This window comes from Equus quagga, chromosome 13 (genome assembly GCF_021613505.1).
Source record: "Equus quagga isolate Etosha38 chromosome 13, UCLA_HA_Equagga_1.0, whole genome shotgun sequence".
Lineage (NCBI taxonomy): Eukaryota > Metazoa > Chordata > Mammalia > Perissodactyla > Equidae > Equus > Equus quagga.
Genome location: NC_060279.1, coordinates 80,721,847 through 80,742,201, shown reverse-complemented (window position 1 = coordinate 80,742,201; position 20,355 = coordinate 80,721,847). Strand labels below are relative to the sequence as shown.

The window sequence follows — 20,355 nt, the reverse complement described above, 5'->3', positions numbered from 1 at the left end:
TTTACTGCACAGGCCACAGCTTCCTCTCACAATGGCAGATGCCTGCGGGTAGAACTCTCATCTAACCAGTCATTGGTGTTGGGGGGGTGGGGGTGGGGGGCAGTTCACATTCACTTTCACACAGGACTTGTGTTTTCCGTGGTCTTGGCAACACCAACCCATGTCTGCTCCATGGCTTTCTACTCCTCTGTGAGCTCTGCCCCCAACAACTCCTCCTCAGGGCTCCCCAATGGAGTCCTGACCCTGAAATGGACTGTCTGGACCAAGTCTGCCTATCCCACTCCCCAGCACCAAAAGAGCCCTGGGGACCTACCCTCTTGCCACGCCTGCTATCCCCTCAGATCTGGCCTCGCTCTCCCCAAAAGGTTCCCCCCACACCATACTCTTCCCAGAAGGTCCTCCCTGTGGGCCTCCTGTCATCCAACCTCCCACAGCAGAGACCTGAGCAACAGCTCCAGACCATGAGGCCCTGCCCAGCTCTCCTTGGATGGAGGGGAATGTGAGGAAACACAGAAGACTCTAACTCAGTGGGGGTCTGGCTGCAGGACAGCCAGCAGCCATGGTCACACCTCCTCAGAGCGCCATCACCAGGGACAAGAAGGGTCTAGAAAAGGAGCTCATAACCATCATTGTTTATCATCATGACTCATTTATTGAACGAGAAAAACTCATCTTGAACCATCAAACCTGAAAGCATAGGCCCAGATGGGGAAGGGGTGAGGGTGGGGCACTTAACATGGGGCAGACAGGGAAAGATGGGACAAGACCCTGTGGACGTGGTATTCCTTAACAAACTTCACCATCAGAGCTGCCACTATAGTATCTGACTGTATCTGGAAAACTCACATGCTATGTGCTAGGCATGATTTATTCCCTAGGCCAACAAGGGCTGTTGTTCGTGGGATTTGCTGGTCCTCCCAAGAAGGCATCCCCCACCCACTGCAGGGAGCCCTGCACCAGCATCCTCCCTACAAGAACAATGATAAAGCACACTGCTCTCCACCACCTTTCACTTCTCTTCCTAACCAGTGTGTTTTGGGAGGAGGGAAGGTAGAACTGCAGAAGAGTTCTGACACATGACTAGTGTTATGGTATGAATGTCTGTGTCCCCCCAAAATTCATATGTTGAAACCTAATCCCCAACGTGACAGTATTTGGTGCTGGGCCTTTGGGAGGTGATTAGGTCATGAGGGCAGAGCCTTTAAGAATGAGATTAGTGCTCTTATAAAAAGAGATGAGAAAAACTTCCTGTGCCTCTTCTACCACACAAAGACCCAGTGAGAAGACAGCCGTCTACAAACCAGGAAGTGGGCTCTCACTAGACACCAAATCTGCTGGCACCTTGATCTTGGACTTCACAGTCTCCAGAACCGTGAGAAATAAATTTGTTGTTTATAAGCCACTGAGTCGATGGTATTCTGTTATAGCAGCCCAAATGGACTAAGAGAACTAGCTAAGAATGTTTTGAAATAAGAGTAAAGAGAAGGAATTCTTTATTGGATATTAAAACATTACTAAAAGCTATGCTAGTTAGAGCAGTGTGGGACAAGAAGAAACAGAAAGATCAACTGAATGAAATAAGAATAAAATATGCACGTGATCTATTCAATAAATAATAATTCACCGAGTTTCTAGTCTAGGGGGAAAATAAGAGAAGTACACAATTATGTTTTAATTCTCGCCAATGTAATAGCAAAATGTGTGAATGCCCCCAAGCTGGCTGGGGCTTGGGGAGGCAAAGATTTGTATAAAGTGCTAGTGAACCTGTAAACCTGTGGATCCACAGTGAGATCTTTCTATAACATCTATGGCCCCTATGTGACACCTGCAACGACGGGGTTGGCTAAATAACTCATGGTTAAAGCACCTCTCAACCAGGGTTTCCTTGACCATAAAGTGGCAACAACACTACAACCCACCCTGAGACTCAATGAGGATGAGACAGACCGTGAAGAGAGAAGTACCAGACTTGGCCTGGCCCCAAGGGAGCCATGAGGGTTCTTAGGCACAGTTTTATTTCTGTTGCTGTTGACAACGATCCCTTCCAATGACACTTCAAGGTGGGGTGGACATGCTCACTCTGCAGATGAAGAAACAGGCCCTCACTGACAGCCAAAACCAAGATGCCAATATCAGGGACAACAGGTAATCCTCTGGGGGAATTTCCCCATCACTCTTCTGGTTTAATCTCCACAATCACTTTCAAGGTGGGCACAATCATCAGCCCCATTTTAAAATGAAGGAAACCAATGCAGGGTAGACAGGTGGTTCTAGGGACTTGCCCCAGGCCACACAGCATGTAAGTGGCCACCTCTCACGCCACACTGCAAGCTCTGGGATGCAAAGAACCGGGTTTGAGTCCAGCACATGTCCCTGCACCCCTCCCCCATGCATCTCTGGCCCATGGTATTCTGTTGATTGAGTGAATTTTTTCTGTTCACATCACAAATGCTAGCTTTGTCTGTTAGTAAGAAATGCGGTGACATAGCCTCGCCGGTCAGAGTGGGCAAACAGGAATGCAGTGTTCCTCATCAGGAGGACAGCCACAACTTAACACCCACTCACAGTATGGTACATGCAAGAGAAGTGGATATACTGGCTTAGGCTGGCACCTTGGGCAGCTTGGCAAAGGAGCCCATGGAAGCCTGGAGAGCAGGGTCAAGCAGGTCTTGAGCAATGGTTATAAAACATGGCAGGAGCACTTGGTCACACTGGGGGTGGCCAGCTCCCGCCTCTGCTGCTTCATCCATGTAGCTCCCTTCCAGGCTGGTCTCTGGTCCCAGAGAGTACAAGGGCCTTAAGGTAACAAGGACCTACTCTGTGCAGGGCAGGAAAATGAGCCTCAAGGCGGGGGTAAGCCCAGCCTCTGCTGCTATGTGCCAGCTGTCAAATGATATTGGACCTACTGTGTGCACGGGGGGGGGGGGGGGGGGGCTGGACAGCCTGGGCCTCTGCTGCTATGTTCACACAGCTCCCTTTCCTAAGCAGGGCAACTCCTAGAAGGAAGAGGCGTGTGAACCAGCCTGATGACCTACTGTGTGCAAGGGACGAGAACTGGACTGCAGCGGGCCCGGATCCAAGCCCAGCTGTGCACACTGGTGTGTGGGGAATCAAAATTTGCCGCCCCAGGGGGCCAGCCTGGTGGTACAGTGGTTAAGTTCCCACATTCTGCTTCAGTGGCCCAGGATTCACCGGTTTGGATCCCAGGTGTGGACCCAGGCACTGCTTGTCAAGCCACGTTGTGGCAGGCGTCCCACATGTAAAGCAGAGGAAGATGGGCACAGATGTCAGCTCAGGGCTAATCTTCCTCAAAAAAAAAAAAAAAAGAAGAAGAATTTGCCACCCCAAAATGTGTCTCTTTGGCTTATTTTCAAGAACTAGAGACTCAAAGACACTTTGACCTTCCCCCAATTGCCTGAAAGAATTTTAGGTAGAAGACCTGTCCCCGCGACAGGCCATCATCATAGGTAATTCTAGGTGTGGTAGACAGAGGCTTTTAGCAAGGGCCAGTTTATCAAAAGATCTCTTCCGGATCCCCTTGTTTACAGACGGCCAAGAAAACACTCGTTTACCAAACATTTGCTTTTCCATCTCCATATGAATTGCCTCCCCGCTCGCCTCAAGACCCACACCACTACCGCCAACATCCTCCCTCTTTAGCTGAAGATGGTATTTAAGGTAGCAGCTTCAGCCATTTTGGCGAGTTGCTCAGTTTTCTTGGGTTTCTCCCATGTACACGTTATCAAACTTTGGTTTTCTCCTGTTGTTCTGCCTCACGTCAATTTAGTTCTTAGATCAGGCAGAAGGACCTAGAGGGTAGAGGAATAGTTCTTCCTCCCCTACAGGTGCATTGAAGGGGCTGCGGTTTCATGGGAGGCTCATAGGGCCACCTCAGCCCCTGGGCCGAGAAACAGGGAGTGACAACAAGAATGACTACTTTGTGAAAGCCAACCCCAGGGACGGCCTGCGGCGCCAGTCAGCCGTGCTCAGGCCGCCGCCACCGCTGACGGAGATTCTCATGGCCGAACCGGCGCTAAAATGCCCAGGGACGCCGTGGGGGTACCATCCCCTCGCAGCAGAGTAACCGGCACTCACCCCACCTCGGGGGCACAGCCCGGCCCCAGGGACTACAGCTTACGCCGCCTCGCCTAAAGCTCCTACGGATGTGCCCAGGGGGCACTTCCGGGCCCTGCGCGGACTACACTTCCCAGAGGCCTCAGCGTCCGCTAGCCTCTGCCTACAGCTCCCACGATGCCCCAGAGACACTTCCGGACCCTGAGTGCGTGCGGACCGCGCTTCCCCGGCTCTGCACCCACGTGTGCCTGCCTACAACACCCGTAACGCCCAGGCAGCGCTTTCTGCCCTGGAGACAACAAGGACCACACTTCCTTGAGGCTTCCCGTCCGCGGGTCCTACAACGACTGAGCAGCACTTAGAGCCCCGGACACGGAATAGACTGCATTTCCCAGAGGTTCGGCGCCCGCGCGTTCCTTTTACGTCTCCACAATGCCCCAGGAAGCCCTTCCAGCCCTGAGACAGCGCACACTACACTCCCTAAAGGACTCGGAGCTCGCGGCTCCCCCTCCTTCTTCCTTCTGCCCCTAGTCTGCAGATCTCACAATGTTCAGGCAGCATTTAAAGCCCCCGACACAATGCGCACTCCACTGCCCGAAGACCAGCGCGTGCACGCCCCTCCCCACAGCTCCCACGATACCCCGGAGAGCACTTATGGCCCCCAAGACGCTGCGGAGTCCATTTTGCAGAGGGCTCTTCACCCGCTCCCCCACCCCTATTGCCCCAGGGCCTTTACACGTGCACTGTGCCAGGAAGGCTCCTCTCCTGGTTACTTCCTGCTCTCTTGCCTCTCAGTTCAATGCCCTCCGGCCCTTGTCAGATCGCCCATCACTGCACTTCTCCCCACATGCTGCAGACCACATCCACATCTGCTGGCCTGGGCCGGCCCCGTCAGAGGCCACAGAGACCCACAGATGGAGTCAGTGCTCTCATCTCTCCACCCTGCAGTGGCTGCGAGGCTGCTGGCGCCTCCCACACCCCTGGCCTTACCCAGACAAGACACTCCTCAAGGCTAGCTGAGGCCCTTGGTGAGGAGGCATGGGGAAGTAAAGTTTCTGGAGGGCACTGGGCCCTGCACTCCTCGCTTGTTTCTCCATCCGCACAGACATTTGTGTACATCCAAGTTTATTCTCACTCTGCTCCTGGACTCAGTGTTGTCCCACCCTGTGCAGGGGATACGGCCGGGCTGGGATTCATGAGATCTCGTGCACGTCTCGGGTGGAGGTAACACTGCAAGTGGGGGTGGTTGTCAGCGTTGAGCCCGGCCCCTTTGGATGTCCAGATGTGGAATGCCAGGTGGTCAGAGTCTCCAGGTTCCCTCGCACACAGCCTGATACGTGTCCTGCGTCAGGGGCCGGAAAGCCTGCGCCTGATTGTCCAGCACAAACAGGGGGTCAGCAATGACGCCCACATTGAAGCCCTCACGTACTAAGCGGGACTTCACCAGTTTGAATGTGCTCGTGATCTCCAGGGTGTCCTGCAGGGACAGAGACCATAACCCCGATGGTGACTCCCTGGCCTCGGTCTCCCTCCTCCCACCCACCTACTCCTGCCACCCTGAGCTCACCTGGATACGGACGAAATGGGGGGCAGCGTAGGCAGGGAGCCAAGAACGCACGTGCTGGTACAGCCTCTGCCCATCGAAGCTCTGGCCGGGGGCCAGCTGCACGGCAGCCATGCCTACCTTGCCCTCACACCCTGGGAAGCACAGCGGTCACTCTGGGCCGGCCTACCTCACAGTGCCCAGGGCTGACCCTCTCGCCTGGCCCAGCTCTGCTCACTGACTGTGCCCCAGCTGCTCCCCCACCTGTGAAACCGGGCAACAACCCTCCACCCATGAGGTGAACCCTCCGCACCTGGCACAGACACACCGTAGACGTTCACCTCCTGCAGGAAGTCAACAAGGGCCAACACGCCCTCCACCTCCCGCGTGGACACGTTCTCCCCCTTCCATCTGCGGTATCGGACCCGGCGCTCGTGACCACGTCCCGGCACGGGGAAGCCCCGCCTCTCGCCCCCCCCCCCCCCCCCCCGCGGGAGCCGAGGGCCCGCCCCGGCCCTTCAGGATCCAGAAGCCCCGCCCCCCAGGTCCCGCCCCGAGAGGCCCCGCCCCCTACCGGAAGGTGTCCCCGAGGCGGTCGCGGAAGTAGAGGAAGCCTTCGCAGTCCATGGCCAGGACGTCCCCCGTGTTGTAGTAAACGTCGTTCGGGCGCCGCACGTTCCGCACCAACTTCCGTTCCGACTGCTCTCGGGGCCCACGGTAGCCCAGGAAAGGGTGGCGGCCTAGCACCTGGGTCAAGAGGAGCCCCGCCTCCCCTGGGGGTAGGGGTACTTGGGGCATTAACCACGGACCAGAGCCTCAGGAGCCCGCCAGCCCCCAGCCGGAGGTTTCCAATAGTGGACTCTTCGTCACCCGGGACCCCGCCAGAGACCCAGAGATAGAGACAGGGAGATCAGAAATGAGAGCCAGGCAGGGAGACAAAATGAGACACGAGCGAGAAGGTGGCATCGGGGAGACCACCAGAAATAGGAAAAGGATGGCAAGGGATGGACGAGGGGCAAAGACAAATGGTGGTGGGAAAAGAGACCGCCAGGACCTTGCAAAGCCCCGGGAGAGAAACCCCTGAATGGTATGGACAAGAGACTGATGCCTAGGAGGATGAGACTTCCGCAGAAAGCTCGAGAGAACAACTCAGATGGACACCCAGAGACCCCGCAGAGCAAGAGACTGAGGCTGGGGAGCCAGGTAGAGCTGAGGCTGAGGGTCCCAGACGGCCAACAGATGGGCCGGGGACTCAGGGTACGGGTGAGGGCTGCAGACACCACCACTGGGCACCGACTTCAAAGCTTCGGGCAGCTTGTTCTAGCCAAGGAGGAAACTGAGGGTCCCCTACCCTTCCCACACCCAGAAAACATTTTTCAGCCACAATACCTGACCCCACAGGGATGCAGAAGCCCCGATGGTCCCTCACAGGCTCCTCGGCCTCCATGTTGAACTGTACCAGCTCAAAGGGGGACAGCATCTGAATGGAGGGTGAGGAGGTGTCAGCAGAGGTCCTATGGGCTCAGCCTCAATCAGGGCCACTGCCATTTCCAACCCACTCACTCGAAGGAGGCAGCTTGTCTTGCCCAAGGCCCCACAGCGCCCTGGATAGTTGACAAAGCCACCATTGCCTTCCGTGGAGCCGTAGGCTTCCAGGATCCGAATGGGGCCAAAGCGCTGCTGGAAAGTCTCCCACACATCTGCCCGGAGTCCATTGCCCATCGCCAGGCGCACTGTATGTGTCCGGTCCTCTGGTCGCTGCAGGTAGATCCCAAGAAAGGCGAAGAGAAATCCTTACCTGGGAGGGCTATCTTGGGTCCTTACCTGAGGAGATACCTGCGAGGTGATGGGGGCCTATACCTAGAGGATGTACCCAGGGTTCTTACTTGCAAGTAGTACCTGGAGTCTGTATCTGGAGGGTTACCTGCAGGGGAGTTACCTGGGGGCCTTTTCTGGAGCAATACCTAAGGATGACTGGAGGCCTCATCTTGGGTCTTACCTGGGGGAAATATCTGGGGTCTTATATAGGGGTAATTACGTGAAACTTTTACCTGGGGTGGGGGGTGAGGAATTTACCTGGAGGTAACCTGGGGAGTGACTTGAAGCTTCATCCTGGGGAGTTACCTGGGGCCTTACTTGGGGGTAGTTTGCTGGATCCTTTCCCTGAGGGGTTACCTAGAGGTCTTATCTGGAGAGGTACCTGGGGACCTTGCCTGGAGATAGTCACCGGGGGTCCATACCTCACTGCTCTGTAAGGATGAGGTCAGCTCACATCTAGTGAGTTTGTCCTGAGCCATACGCTGTTTTAGGCACTTTACGGGTGTTTAATTCTCACAATACCTCCTTGAGGTATTGTCCTCGTTTTCCAAATGAGGACACTGTGGCTGAGGGAGGTGAAATCACCTGCCCAAGGTAGCACAGCTGATCATCGAAGGAGCCATGATTGGAAACCTTCTGTGGATGGGGCTGGCCCGCTGGTGCAGCGGTTAAGTTCACACATTCCACTTCTCGGTGGCCCGGGCTTCGCCAGTTGGGATCCCGGGTGCGGACACGGCACTGCTTGGCAAAAAGCCATGCTGTGGTAGGCATCCCATGTATAAAGTAGAGGAAGATGGGCATGGATGTTAGCTCAGGGCCAGTCTTCCTCAGCAAAAAGAGGATTGGCAGTAGTTGGCTCAGGGCTAATCTTCCTCAAAAAAAAAAAAAAAAGAAACCTTGTGTGGGACTCATTATCTGTGGCTTTTGCCAGGGGTGTTTTACCTGAGGGACGTTGCCTGAGTCTTGTACCTGAATCTACCTGAGACCTTTACCTGGGGTGTTCACCATGGAGCCCTAATCTTAGCACCTCACCTGGGGAGTGTTACACAGGTACCGCAGGACCTCGCCCACATAATGGATCACAGTCACACCATGCTGCCGACAGTCATCCCAGAAGCAGGAGGCAGAGAACTTAGGGGCCAGGACACAGGTCACTCCTGGGAGGGAGGAGAGGAAAGAGTTTTAGGTCATGCTTCCAAATCAATGTGAGAAACTGCTTTGATCACCTAACTATGGCCCCCTGAAGTACAGGATGATATTGGGCTCATCTCTGTGTCCCTGGCCCAGCCAGGACTGCCCCCATTAGAAGAGCATAGGCTGACCTAGGGTCAAATCTTGTCTCCAGAATGTGTGGAAAGCTCGGTGCCTGCTACAAAGTGAGCACTGCTAAATAAGGGCTGTGAATATTAATCTTTCTTGATTATGATAAATGTTTTATGAATGTCTTGCTGGGTAGATGGATAGAAAGGTGGATGAATGGATGGATGGATGGATGTGTGGACAGATTTTTGGGACCCCTCTCTCTGATCTAACAGGCGATCTAGCAAGCAAACTGCATAGGCTTTAAGTGAGTACAATAAAATCCATGCTGTTCCATGAAGCAGCTGTGCAGGCCATCGTCAGCCTGTGTCAAATGACTTTGCAACCCCACACCTCCTGACTTAAGGCACCAACTGGAGACAGCAGCAACATGAAAAGATTAAGTGTACCTAGTTCCTACATCCACAGCTGCATTTCTTGGAGACTGAGGGAATAATTAATGACCCTGGTTTTTGCCTCCCTCCACACATAGATAATGCCAGCATCTCTGAATTCATTTGATACATAACCAAGGAATTCTTGCTTGTGTTACTTTTAATGTATAATCTAGAGAAAAAACAGATATACCCTATCTTTTTTTGACATATATGAAATCTAGTTGTAAGTTGTTTTTTTCCCTCTTCTCTGCATGTGCACTGTTTTGTGAAAGAGACATAAGCTGCACTTAAACTTACACACTTCGGGGCAGTTCCTCAGAATACTCTGTTGGACTGTTTCCTGGGATTTGAATTCCTCACCTTGATTATCAAATAGACTCCTTTAATTAACCTTTACCCAGACTCTTTATTTCAGTTGACAGATGGGTGGATGGATATATAGATGTTTTTAAGGATGGACACATGGATTAATAAATTTTAGGGGCCACTACATCACCCCAGGAGAGTGATCCCTCCTTTTCTGATTACCTCCTCTACAGCTGGCTCTATGGAAGGTACACACCCTACCTCAAGCCTAATCCTCAACAAAGCCTGACAAGCTAAATATCATCATCCCTGCACCCAAAGGGACAGTTACTCACGTGCTTGGTGAGGTAGCAAGTGTTTGTCTTCTTTGAGGCTGTATTTTTGGCAGAGAGGTAAAATATAAAGCCCTCTCTGTGAAAATAGATGCCAGTCCTTGAAAGCGACAGCTTTGTTTGCAACCCCTAATGACACGCCTGATTCTGGAAAGGTCTTCAAGAGCTGGTAAAACCAGGGGGACGGGGGCCGGCCCCGTGGCGGAGTGGTTAAGTTTGCACACTCTGCTTCGGCGGCCCAGGGTTTCGCCAATTCAAATCCTGGGCGTGGACATGGCACCACTCATCAAGCCATGCTGAGGCGGCATCCCACATCCCACAACTAGAAGGACCCACAACTAAAAAATATGTAACTACGTACCAGGGGGCTTTGGGGAGAAAAAAATGAAATCTTTTAAAAAATAAAAATCAGGGGGAGGGTTGATAGGGAGTTTTCCGATTAAAGCTTCTGAATTCATGTTAGCCTCCCTAAGGTAGGATAACAGTTATGAGCTGCCTCCAATGTGACGAATTAGGAAGCACAATGCACCCCACCAAGGTTCTTGAATAATTGAACTGAATCTAACAACATCTCTAGAGGGAATTTCCAGTCTGACAGGAAATTTGGGGGAAAGAGGAGCACAGACCAAACAAGCAAGTACAATAAGGAGACTTTAACTGTAAAAAGACAATTAGAGAACTAGGGAAATTTGAACATGAAGTATACATCAGATGATTAAAGAGCTACTGTTGATTTAGTCAGATGTGACAATCACTATGGTTTATAGTTTTTAAGTTCTTATATGTTAGAAATACCTACTGCAATATTTACAAGCTGAAAGACAGAGTGTCTAGGATTTGTTCTAAAATAATCCAGAAAGAAAGGAGAGTACATATGAAGTGAAATTGGCAGGACGTTAACAATTGTTGAGGCTGGGTGAGGATATGTTAGATATAATCAAACTATTTGCTTACTTTTTTCTATGTCTGAAGTTGTCTATGATAAAAAAAAAAATTTAGGGGGTGGCCCCACGGCCTAGTGGTTAAGTTCACATGCTCCCCTGTGGCAGCCCAGGGTTTCACTGGTTCAGATCCTGGGTGCGGACATGGTACCACTCATCAAGCCATGCTGAGGCGGCATCCCACATGCCACAACTAGAGATATCCACAACTTAAAATATACAACTATGTACCAGGGTGCTTTGGGGAGAAAAAGGAAAAATAAAATCTTTAAAAAAAATTATATTAAGATCTGAGAGTAAGAAAGACAAGTGGAAGCGGAGGAGGAAGTGATAAATGAAACAAGTACAGCAAAATGTCGATGGTGGCTGAAGCTGGGTAACCTATGGGACCTTCTAACCCTGACAGCCCCACTCTGACATCCCGTCTAGAGGTCCTGTGGGTTGGAGGGGTCCTCAGGGAAGGACTTACCGAGTTCCAGGCAGCCGAGGACTCCAATGACAAGCCCCATCACGTGGTACAGAGGCAAGACTGTGTAGACTACGTCATCAGCTCTCACCCCAGACAAGGACAGCATCCTGCACATCTGTAGCAACCGCTCATGTGTGAGGATGGCTGGCTTCGGGAGCCCTAGGAAACAAAGGAGTGGGAAGGGTGTGGTGGTGAAAGGACAGCACAAGAGGGATCAGCACACAGGGGTGTGTCTCCATGGTCAGGGGTTTGAGGTTCTCAGAAGGGGGTCAAGTATGCGAATTTGTGGGTGGGTTCAGGGAGGACAAATTGGATTTGGAGTTCAGAGGCTGAATTCCAAAGTTCAGTTAGGGTTTCAGTGGCTGTTTACTGAGCAGAGGCAGGGTTCTGGCACAGACCACTCAGATCACATTGGGGGTCAGAGTTCAGGCCAGGTGTCACAATCAAAGGGCAGGGTTTCAGAGGTCAAGTTTGAGGCACAGATCAAGCCTGGGGTCAGGTCAGCAGGAGAGTTCAGAGGTTGGGACTAGGGCTGCCAGGCGCCCTCACCAGTGGTCCCTGAGGTGTAGATGAACAGGGCAGGGCTTTGTGGTGTGATCCCAGCACGCAGGTCAGCAGGCACGGGGTCTGCAGGTGCATCCTCAAGGGCAGCCACCAGAGCCCCCACCCCTTGCGTGGGAGAGGAGTGGCTGAGGTAGAAGCAGCGGATGTTCTCTGCCTGCAGCTCGGGAAGGACCTCCTCCAGGTTCTCCTGGAGGTCTGCAAGGATGGTTCAGAGGAGAAACTGAGGCAAAGCCCACCTTCAAGTTCTCAAGAGAAGACTTGAGACCCACAGATGGAGGAGAGCCCACTGCCAGCCAGAGGAAGCAGCCAGCAGAGAAGCTTCTGCATTCCTCTGTCAAGAACCCCCAAATTAGTATTTTTTGGCAAAAAGAAATGAAATAGCCATGGTGAAGGAAAAAACAAATTCTGCTGCTCTCAGAATTACTTTCCAGCAACTAAGTTCTGACTCTAATTGCCTGTGAGGGTGGGTGGGGAGGAAGGAGCTCCTTGCCCAGCCCCAGGACCCTTGGACTAGTGGTCCTCTGTCTGTTCCCTGCTCCTGTCCCTGCCCCCTTTTGTCCTCCGCTGGCCTCTTGGGTCCTCACCTGGGTCCACCACCAGCACCTGAGCCCCAGAGCTCAGCACCGAGTGCACCAGGGGCGCCCTCCTGCCGTGTGGATTGATCCAGGCCACTGGGCAGCCCAGCTTGGCCAGCCCCAGCCACAAGCCCAGGGCAGGAATGGCCTGGGAGGGCAGCATCAGAAGGGCAACAGTCTCCTGGGCATGCGGGCCCACAGAGCCACCCAGCTTGGCCTTCAGGGCCCACGCCGCATGGCAGGCCCGGGCATCCAGCTCCCCAAAGGTGACTGAGCAGTCCCCTGGCCCTGTGCACACCAAGGCCGCGTGACCCGGCTGCGCTCGTGCCTGCCGCTCAAAGGCATCCACAAAAGTGTCAGGCGGCTGGCGGCTCAAACGCGCCCTGACGTCCAGGCCCAGGCGGAGGATCCTGATGATAAAGGCCATATCAGCAGGCAGCCAGCGCAGCCCGGGGGGCAGCTGTGCGGGCAGCAGGGCCAGTGTGAGGGCCGCAGTCCCCAGACTCAGCCAGTGGGGCATCCAGGGACCAAGCCAGGGCCAAGCCAGTAGGGCCAGGCCAAGCAGCACACAGCAGGTGGAGTCCTCTAGGAGCCAGCGCAGTGCCAGGGCCATGGCTGCAGGCCATACCGGCTGCCCCAGGCTTCGAAGCAGGAACAGCAGCAACAGCAAGAAGGCCAGTCGCAGCCTGACACCCATTGCACCTGCTTCGCCCTGAGAAATGTCCATGGAATGCTCACCTCTTCCCCGGGTGACCTGGCCTGGAACTCTGGACCCCCAGGGCAGCCCATCAGCCCCGCCCACTGGCAGTAGCCCAGAGATGTTAGCAGTGCTCTGGCCCCAGGACTCTGCCCCCAGCCCTTCACCCCACCTGTTTGTTTCTCACTGCCTGGTCCTCTGCGTGGCTCCAGCCCCTCCGCCTCTGTCACCACTGGCTGTGGGCCAGGCACTGGGGAAACAGGCAGAAACTCCTGCTCTCAGGAAGGTGATGTTCCAGTCAGGCCAACTGCAAAACCAGCAGGATAGCAAGGGAAATCTCGCCGCAAGCACTGCCTGCTGCGGGGTCCCATGACACTTGCTGGCCAGCTGCCCAGTGGGCAGCCCAAGGATCCAGCTGCCACTCCCCTGCCCCCTGAACTTGCCTGGCAGGGCAGGTATCCTTAGGCTCAGATCCCCTCATGGCACCCTTGCTCCAAAGACCCTCTAGGCCCCCCCAAAACTGAAATGTCAACAATCATGCCCATCAGAACAAGGGAGAGCAAGTTTTAAGTCCAAATGGCCTTCAGAGTCTGGCTGGAAGACTGGAGGGAAGGGCCTCGAAATCTGCATCTTGGATAGCAGCAGCGGGGATTGTGGCCCGGGGTTCACACATATGGCCTCCCTCTCCTAGACCCACCTCAGATGTGGCTAGCCTGTACCTCTCCCCATAGAACTGAGGGTTCTAGATGACTCAAGCACCAGTCATATGCACACCCCATTCCCACCCAGAGAACAGAGACATGAGATGACGAAGCAAATTGTCCTGTCCCTGCCCAAGGGAGCCCAGGGTGGGGGCAGGGGTGCTGCCCAGGGACGTGGGTGCTGAGCTTTGACGCCCACAGCCAGCCTGTGACGGCGAGGAATGCACGGGTCCGGGAGCTCAGAGCTTCCGGCTTTGGGCTCCACGGCCCATAGTCCTTTATTACAGAGCGCGGGTCGCAAGGCCCGGTCCCAGTCCATGATGGGCCCACCTGAGCCTCCTTAGGCTTCAGATGAGGGAAGGGTAGCTCGGAGTGGGGAGCCAGGGACCTGGCCCAGCATGACACTGGGGCAGAGGGAGTAGGGTGCGAGGTGAAGTCCGAGCCACGAATCCTGAGCCCCGGCTCCAACGGTGTGAACGCCCAGTTCAGGCTGGGGATGATCCATTTCTCAGAGCGGGTCGAGTCCCTGACCATCCCCAGCCACAGCCAGCCACCACCGGAAGGGTTCGAGTAGGCAGGAGGATAAGAGTAAGGCGGGCTGGGCCACTGGTCAGGTCTGGAGGAAAGGGTGGAAGCATGGGGAGGGCCTGCGCTCCGGGGAAAGTGTGGTCTGGTGGCGGGAATGTGGTGGAGGCACCACAGCGGGTGTGACTCCGATGGGCAGGGACGATGCAGTGGGCGTGGCCTAGCCCCACCGGGTGTCCCAGACCCCTCAGTGGGGGAGGCAGACGGCAGGGGGCGTGGTCAGTCACACGGCGGGCGTGGCCAGGCCCCAGGCCCGGATCAGGGCGCTGGGTGCGCAGCCAGGTGGCGCTCGAGCAGCGCACGGTGCGAGAAGACCTTGCCGCAGGCGGGGCAGGGCGCGCGCTCGGGCCGGTGCGTGCGCATGTGCACGTTGAGCGAGCTCTTCTGCGTGAAGCGCTTGGCGCAGACAGCGCACTGGAAGGCGCGCACGCCCGTGTGCGTGACCATATGCTTGAGCAGGTAGTCGCGCAGCGAGAAAGATCGCCAGCACACTGCGCACTGGTGGGGCTTCTCCCCTGCGGGCGACAGGGCGGCCACGCACAAGTCAGCTGGGAAGGAGCCTGGGGCGCCTTTGCCGGGCAGGGGCTCCCCTCCACTCCCAGGCCAACCAGCAACCACGAATCCTCTTGCCCGGCAGGGACACCCCCTCCACTCCTGGACTACCCCTCACTCCCGTACCTTTCTGCCTAACAGGGACCCCCACATATATCCCAGTATGGGACGCCCCTCTCTCAGACCCTTACTGTCATACAGGGATACCACTGCCTGTCAAGGTCCCCCAACTCCCACAAGTACTCTCCCAGTTGGGAACCCTTCCTGTCTGGGACATCGTTGCCCAACGGGACTAACCACTCAGGTCTCCCCCTACCTCCAGGGACTGCCCCTCCCCCCGCCCCAATCCACACGGGGCCTGGCACAGGGCAGGGCCTCCCCTTCCCCCATTCTTGGCATGCCCATAGAGCATTCTGAACTTATCCTTGGCCACCATTCTGGGGACAATCTGGCAAGGCCCAGCACCCTTACACTGGAAGAGACCTAGGCATACCTTCCCCCCTTCCTACTGGAAGCCTCTTCTTGCCCAGGACCCCTGCCTGCTGGCCACTATAATGTTCCCGGGGTAACAAAGCAGGCTGCAGCCCCCATCCTGGATCAGAGAAAGGGAGGTGGGCTGTGTTGGCCCCTAAAGTCATCAGGTATTAATAAAAAGTCTCTGTCAGTGGCAGGGGGCTGCAGGGCAGTGCCTGGCAGAGGGTTCCCCAGACCAACCAGGCCTGGCACCTGTTTGGCTAAGGCCAAACAAAGCTTGCAAATCTTGACTGGTACCCCCCTGGCACCCCCTGCCCTCTCTCCTTGTCCGAAAGGCAGCCAGGTGGAGCTTTGAAACTGTAAATCACACCTCAGTCACTCTCCAGCTCACAACATTGATGATGCCTTCCTCACCATTCAGTGAAATCCCACATTCCTGGCCCTGCAGAACTCCCCACTCCACTCCCACTGGCCTGCCAACCAAATCTTCACTTTGCCTAACCACATGCAGCTCCGTACCCGTGTCATCCACCTCAGCCCCCAGGGAGCACCCTGCACCCTCCCTGCGACGACACACCCAGGACCTGCCAGGCACCACCTTGGGCCCTCGCTCCACAACCCCCAGCACACCACCCGGGCGCACTCTCCACTTCTCCCCCAGCCACTGAGGACTGGAGCCACCTCCCTGACACAGCCATAGCTGAGGTTCGAGGAGGCCTCCCTTTCCTTCCCCAGCAGCTGTGGGGTCCCCATACTGCAGCTCCATCTCCCTCCTCCAGCCCTGATCAGGCCGCCTCTCTGCCGGCTCCCCGACGCTTTCTCTAGGCCAGGGAACGCCCCCTCCCTTCCATTGGGTCCGTTGGCATTCGGGAAGACCCAGGAGGTTCCCTGAAGCACTGCTCCCCAACCTGGCCACATCTCCCCTGCCAAGACTCCATCCCTCCTGCGCATCCCACACTCCATCGTGATGACCAAAGGCTCCACCACCAGCTTTCCAAAGGTTCTGGGCTGATTCCTGCTCCCCAACGCAGCCTTCAGATTCCCCCTGCCGCAATAAAGCGAGGTAGGGGGGCGGCAGGAGTGTTTGCTACTCCATGTAAGGGGGCTTTCCCCACCCCTACACGCGTCATACTCGGGGGCTCAATTTCCAGACTGCCCTGGGGTCACGAAAGAGCAACCAACCGCGTCAGTGCCCGCTCCCCCTCACATTTGAATCTCCAATGACCAAGGGGCTGAGACCCACCCCGGCTCACCCGAGTGGATGAACATGTGCTTGGTGTAGTTTTTCCGCGAGCTGAACGTCTTGCGGCAGTGGCTGCACTCATAGGCGGGCGGCTCCGCACCCGGGGCGCGCGCAGGGGTGGCCGACGGGGCGGCGGGCGGGGCCGGAGCCTCCCCGAGAGGCGCGCTGGGGGCCGGGTCCGGCTGGAGTGGCGGGTAGAAGGTGGGCGGGGGCGCAGGGGCCGGCCCGGAGGGCGCAGGCGAGGGTTGCACAGGCGGCCCGGGAGCGCCCAGATGAAAAGGGAAAAGCGCGACGGGCGGCCCCGGGGTCTTCACACCGGGCGTGCGGGGTCCCGACAGGACGCAGTCGGGCGGGGCCGAGGTCTCGGCTGGACAGCCTTCGGCGGTGGTGCCGTCTTCGTCTTGCCAAGCGGAGACGTAGCTGTCGGGGAACATGTCCTCGGCCGCCGAGGCCCCCCGAAGGAAATCTCTCCCGGCGCCGCCATAGTCAGAGAGGCCGGCGGGCGCAGGCGGCTCCTCGCGCACGCTGTCACGGGCTGTGCTGAGGAAGCCGGCGGCGCAGTCGGGGAAAGAAGGGGGCGCCTGGCCCTCGCCTGGGCCGCCGCCTTCGCCCTCCTCGCCTTCGGTCTCGTCATCGGTCTCCTCGTCGTCGTCGTCACAGCCGTCGTCTGGGACCGCGGGCAGGGTGGGGTCAGCGTCCGACCCCTCCGCCTTGGCCGGCACGGGGGGCGCGGGCAGCTGCAGGCGCGCGGGTTGGCGCTGCTTGCGGCTATGCGCGACACCCAGGTGGCCTGGGGGTCGCGCGGCCAGCAAGTGGCGCAAGCGGTGGCGCAGCTGCGCAGGTGCGAGCGGCGGGGGCACGGGCGTGGGCAGCGGCACGGGCGCAGGGGTGCCTGCGGCGGGGGCGCGGGCACGGGCAATGATCTGCGTACACTCGTCTATGACGGTCTGGATGCGCAGCACCGACGCGGCCGTGAGCACCTGCAGCGCTTCGCCCTGCGCCACAACCAGCGAGCCACTGTAGAGGAACTCTACGAGCTGGCGCACGGTCTGCGCGGGCACTACCGGCGGCACGCGGATCTCGGAGTGGCCAAGCAGCAGCTTGTCCTGGAAGAAGGGCGAGCCGGCGGCCAACACGCAGCGGTGAGCACGCAGCGAAGCCTCGCGGATGCGCACTGTCACGTCGCAGAAGTGGCCACCCAGCCGCTGCCCATTGAGGGTCTCAAGAAGCGAGCGAGAGAAGTTCTGCAAGTGGATGTGATGCACCGCCTCTGCTGCCGCCATCTGCACTGGACGAGGGGGTGTGGGTGGGGGTAGGTCAGCCCAGGACCCCCCTCTGCCCCAGCACTGATGTCCCTCAGCCCTTATCGCAGGACAGGGCTCAAGGGCACACCACACCACCAGGCTTTCAGAACCCCAGCCCTCCCTAACCGCCCCTCGAAGTCCTTGGTCCCAACACACAGGACACAGCAGGACTCCCCCTACTCCAGGACTTCTGTAGCTCCCTCCACCTCCGCAGCCCCCAGCGCACCCCTGGGAGACCGTTACGGATACTACAGGTCTGCCCCCGTCCAGGGCTCAGCTTCCCCTATGGTAGCCTACCCACCCACCCTTCCCCTAACTCTAATATCCATAAGCCTTCCCCATGTCCTACTCCCAGGGAGGCAGGGACCCCTATCCAGAACTGGCTGCCAGCCTCATCCACATCCCACCCGGCTAGCTGTGACTCCCCGACTCGAGGCTTCTTTTGGTCACCCTTTGCCATATCCCTCAACTTTAGAGCATGCAAGGCCCTGTGCAGAACAGGTCTGCTGCCTCAGAACAGGGTTAGGTTGACTAATGAATACCGAGGTCTTTGCAGGGGTCGGTGGCACTACCTGTCTCCTGGGCTTAGCGATTCAGGGTATGCATAGTGACAAGGGGTTGAGAGTGCATTCAGCTTTAGCCTACCAAGTACCCCACAGGAGGAAAACACATGGTTTCTGGCAGACCCCAGCACGCGGGAAGAGAGGTGCTTTTTGGATTCTCAGTGGGACCTATGGGACGCAGGGTGTGAGTGTAGCATGGAGGAGGTTTGTGTGGACTGTGCAGGGGTGTGTAATTGGGTAGGCACGAGTGGAGCAGCTGCCGCCTGGAGATCAGCATGGCTGAGCAATCCTGACACTTCTCACCAAACTGTGGCCTTGTAATCTGAGCACCGCCCACTCTCTGGGACAGGAAAGAGGAGGGGTGGGGAAGCTGAAAAGCACCAAGCTCACTGGGCTTGTTTCCCCTCTATCAAACAGGGATGGGAGACCTGGCTCATCCTCCACCCAGGCCCCACACACCTCCAGTCTACGGGAGGAGAGTTGGGACATAGGATGCACCCTGGGGCCCGCCCACTATCCAACAGCCTGGCTCAGCTAGGGTCACTCAGCCCCAGAGTGAGGCCTCTCTTAATCTTCAGGGTCTAGTGGGGTCTCAGACTCACGCCCTCTGACTCTTTTTGCCCAAATCGCCTTTCCCTTGCTAGCGTCAGACCCATCCTTTTCTTGCATGCTCCACTTCTGACCGCTCAGACCACTTTGCACACCTCGCCCGCAGCGGTACCGCTGGCCTACACTGATGCAGGGCCCCCCTCCCGCGCAGTTCCCCACGCGACAGCCAGGGGGAGCCTCTTCAGACCTAAGAGAGCTGAGAGATGGGGACCCTCTGCTCAGACCCCTCCTTGGCGAAAGTTAATTCTTGTCAATTCCTCAAACGAGCCAAGTCTGCTCGTGCCGTTACTCTGCCACAAGCACCCTCCCCGTCTTCATTCACCAGCATCCAAAGGCCTCCGATCCGTGCCCGGGCGATGGGGACAGAGACCTGCGCATCGACCTGCGCATCGACCTGCAGGGCTGGAGCCCTTCTCCGACCCACCGCGCCCTGCTCCCAGGCGGGCTCCGACTCCTGTCCACACCAGCAGGGCCTTCTTGGCGCCTCAGAACAGGCCCACCCTCCCAGGCATGGCGCCGCATTCTCGTGCCACGCCTTCACCTGCGCCATGCGCTTGGCTCGGAGCACCCTCTCCCGTACCCTGCGCCACTGCTCACGCCCTGCCCGAGCCCACAGCCCGCTCTCCGACCCGCTCCGGCTGCACCGCCCCGGCCCCGGCCGACCTATTTCCCGCCTCCGTGCCCTTGCCCGCGCCAGGCCCACATCCTGCAGCGCCCCCTCCCGTCCGCAGCATGCTTTCCGAGCCTAGCACGGGCGCCCCTCCCCTGGCACGCCCCGGCCTCCCCGCGGGCCCTGCTGCAGGGGGATGCCCGCCCGACCCCACCTCCGGCTCCTCCTCAGGGACCAGGCCGCGCCGCGGCAGTCTCCCGCTCACCACCTCTAAGGCCGCACTTCCGGGCCGCGACGCCCACGGAACCAAAGTGCGCAACCCCTGCGGCGCTAGGTAGCGCTAGGTCGGAGCACGTTTCCGGTGTTTCTATGGAGATAAGCCGCCGCTGCCCGCCCGCACTTCCGGTTCTGGTTAGAGTCGGAACCAAATGCACAGAGGCTGGGGCCACCTGGCGGTGAGGAAACTCCGGCTAGAGCACGCTTCCGGCGCGGCCATAGAGGGAGGCGGGGCGGCGCCTGTGTGTCTGTCAGCGGGCAGCGGAGGCGCGGTGGGGAGTGCGCGGGCGTGTCTCGCCGCCTTATAGGCAGCTGCGACTCTGTAGCGCGGGTGGGAGTGGGAGAAGGGCTCGCCCCCTGACCCCTCGGACTCCAGCCCCGCATGGACGCCGGCGAGATACCCCACCGGCGTTTGCGGCCGG

General features: G+C 57.4%; 2 protein-coding genes across 2 annotated transcripts; both read right to left on the bottom strand.

The window, feature by feature from the left end:
* Nucleotides 1–1,974: 1,974 nt before the first annotated feature.
* Nucleotides 1,975–19,982, bottom strand: LOC124249760 (zinc finger and BTB domain-containing protein 45-like). Its single transcript, XM_046681055.1, has 11 exons — nt 19,872–19,982; nt 16,582–17,854; nt 11,730–11,939; nt 11,181–11,339; nt 8,468–8,592; nt 7,181–7,375; nt 7,007–7,097; nt 6,192–6,390; nt 5,931–6,028; nt 5,642–5,772; nt 1,975–5,551 (listed from the first exon to the last, which is right to left on the bottom strand). The coding sequence occupies exons 2-11, from the start codon at nt 17,852–17,854 to the stop codon at nt 5,375–5,377; spliced, it is 2,658 nt and encodes an 885-aa protein (XP_046537011.1). The 5' UTR covers nt 19,872–19,982; the 3' UTR covers nt 1,975–5,374.
* On the bottom strand, nt 11,933–13,162 carry LOC124249768 (bile acyl-CoA synthetase-like). The gene has a single exon (XM_046681092.1). The coding sequence runs from the start codon at nt 13,044–13,046 to the stop codon at nt 12,255–12,257; it is 792 nt and encodes a 263-aa protein (XP_046537048.1). The 5' UTR covers nt 13,047–13,162; the 3' UTR covers nt 11,933–12,254.
* Nucleotides 19,983–20,355: the final 373 nt, after the last annotated feature.

What these genes read in the sequence shown, in the direction of transcription:
- LOC124249768 (XM_046681092.1), bottom strand. Translation starts at nt 13,046, where the DNA reads ATGGACATTTCTCAGGGCGAAGCAGGTGCAATGGGTGTCAGGCTGCGA.
- LOC124249760 (XM_046681055.1), bottom strand. Translation starts at nt 17,854, where the DNA reads ATGGCGGCAGCAGAGGCGGTGCATCACATCCACTTGCAGAACTTCTCT. An exon ending in AGACAAGCTGCCTCCTTCGA is followed by an intron (nt 7,098 to 7,180) that starts GTGAGTGGGTTG and finishes CCCTCCATTCAG; the next exon opens with ATGCTGTCCCCCTTTGAGCT. An exon ending in CGCCTCGGGGACACCTTCCG is followed by an intron (nt 6,029 to 6,191) that starts GTAGGGGGCGGG and finishes CCGATACCGCAG; the next exon opens with ATGGAAGGGGGAGAACGTGT.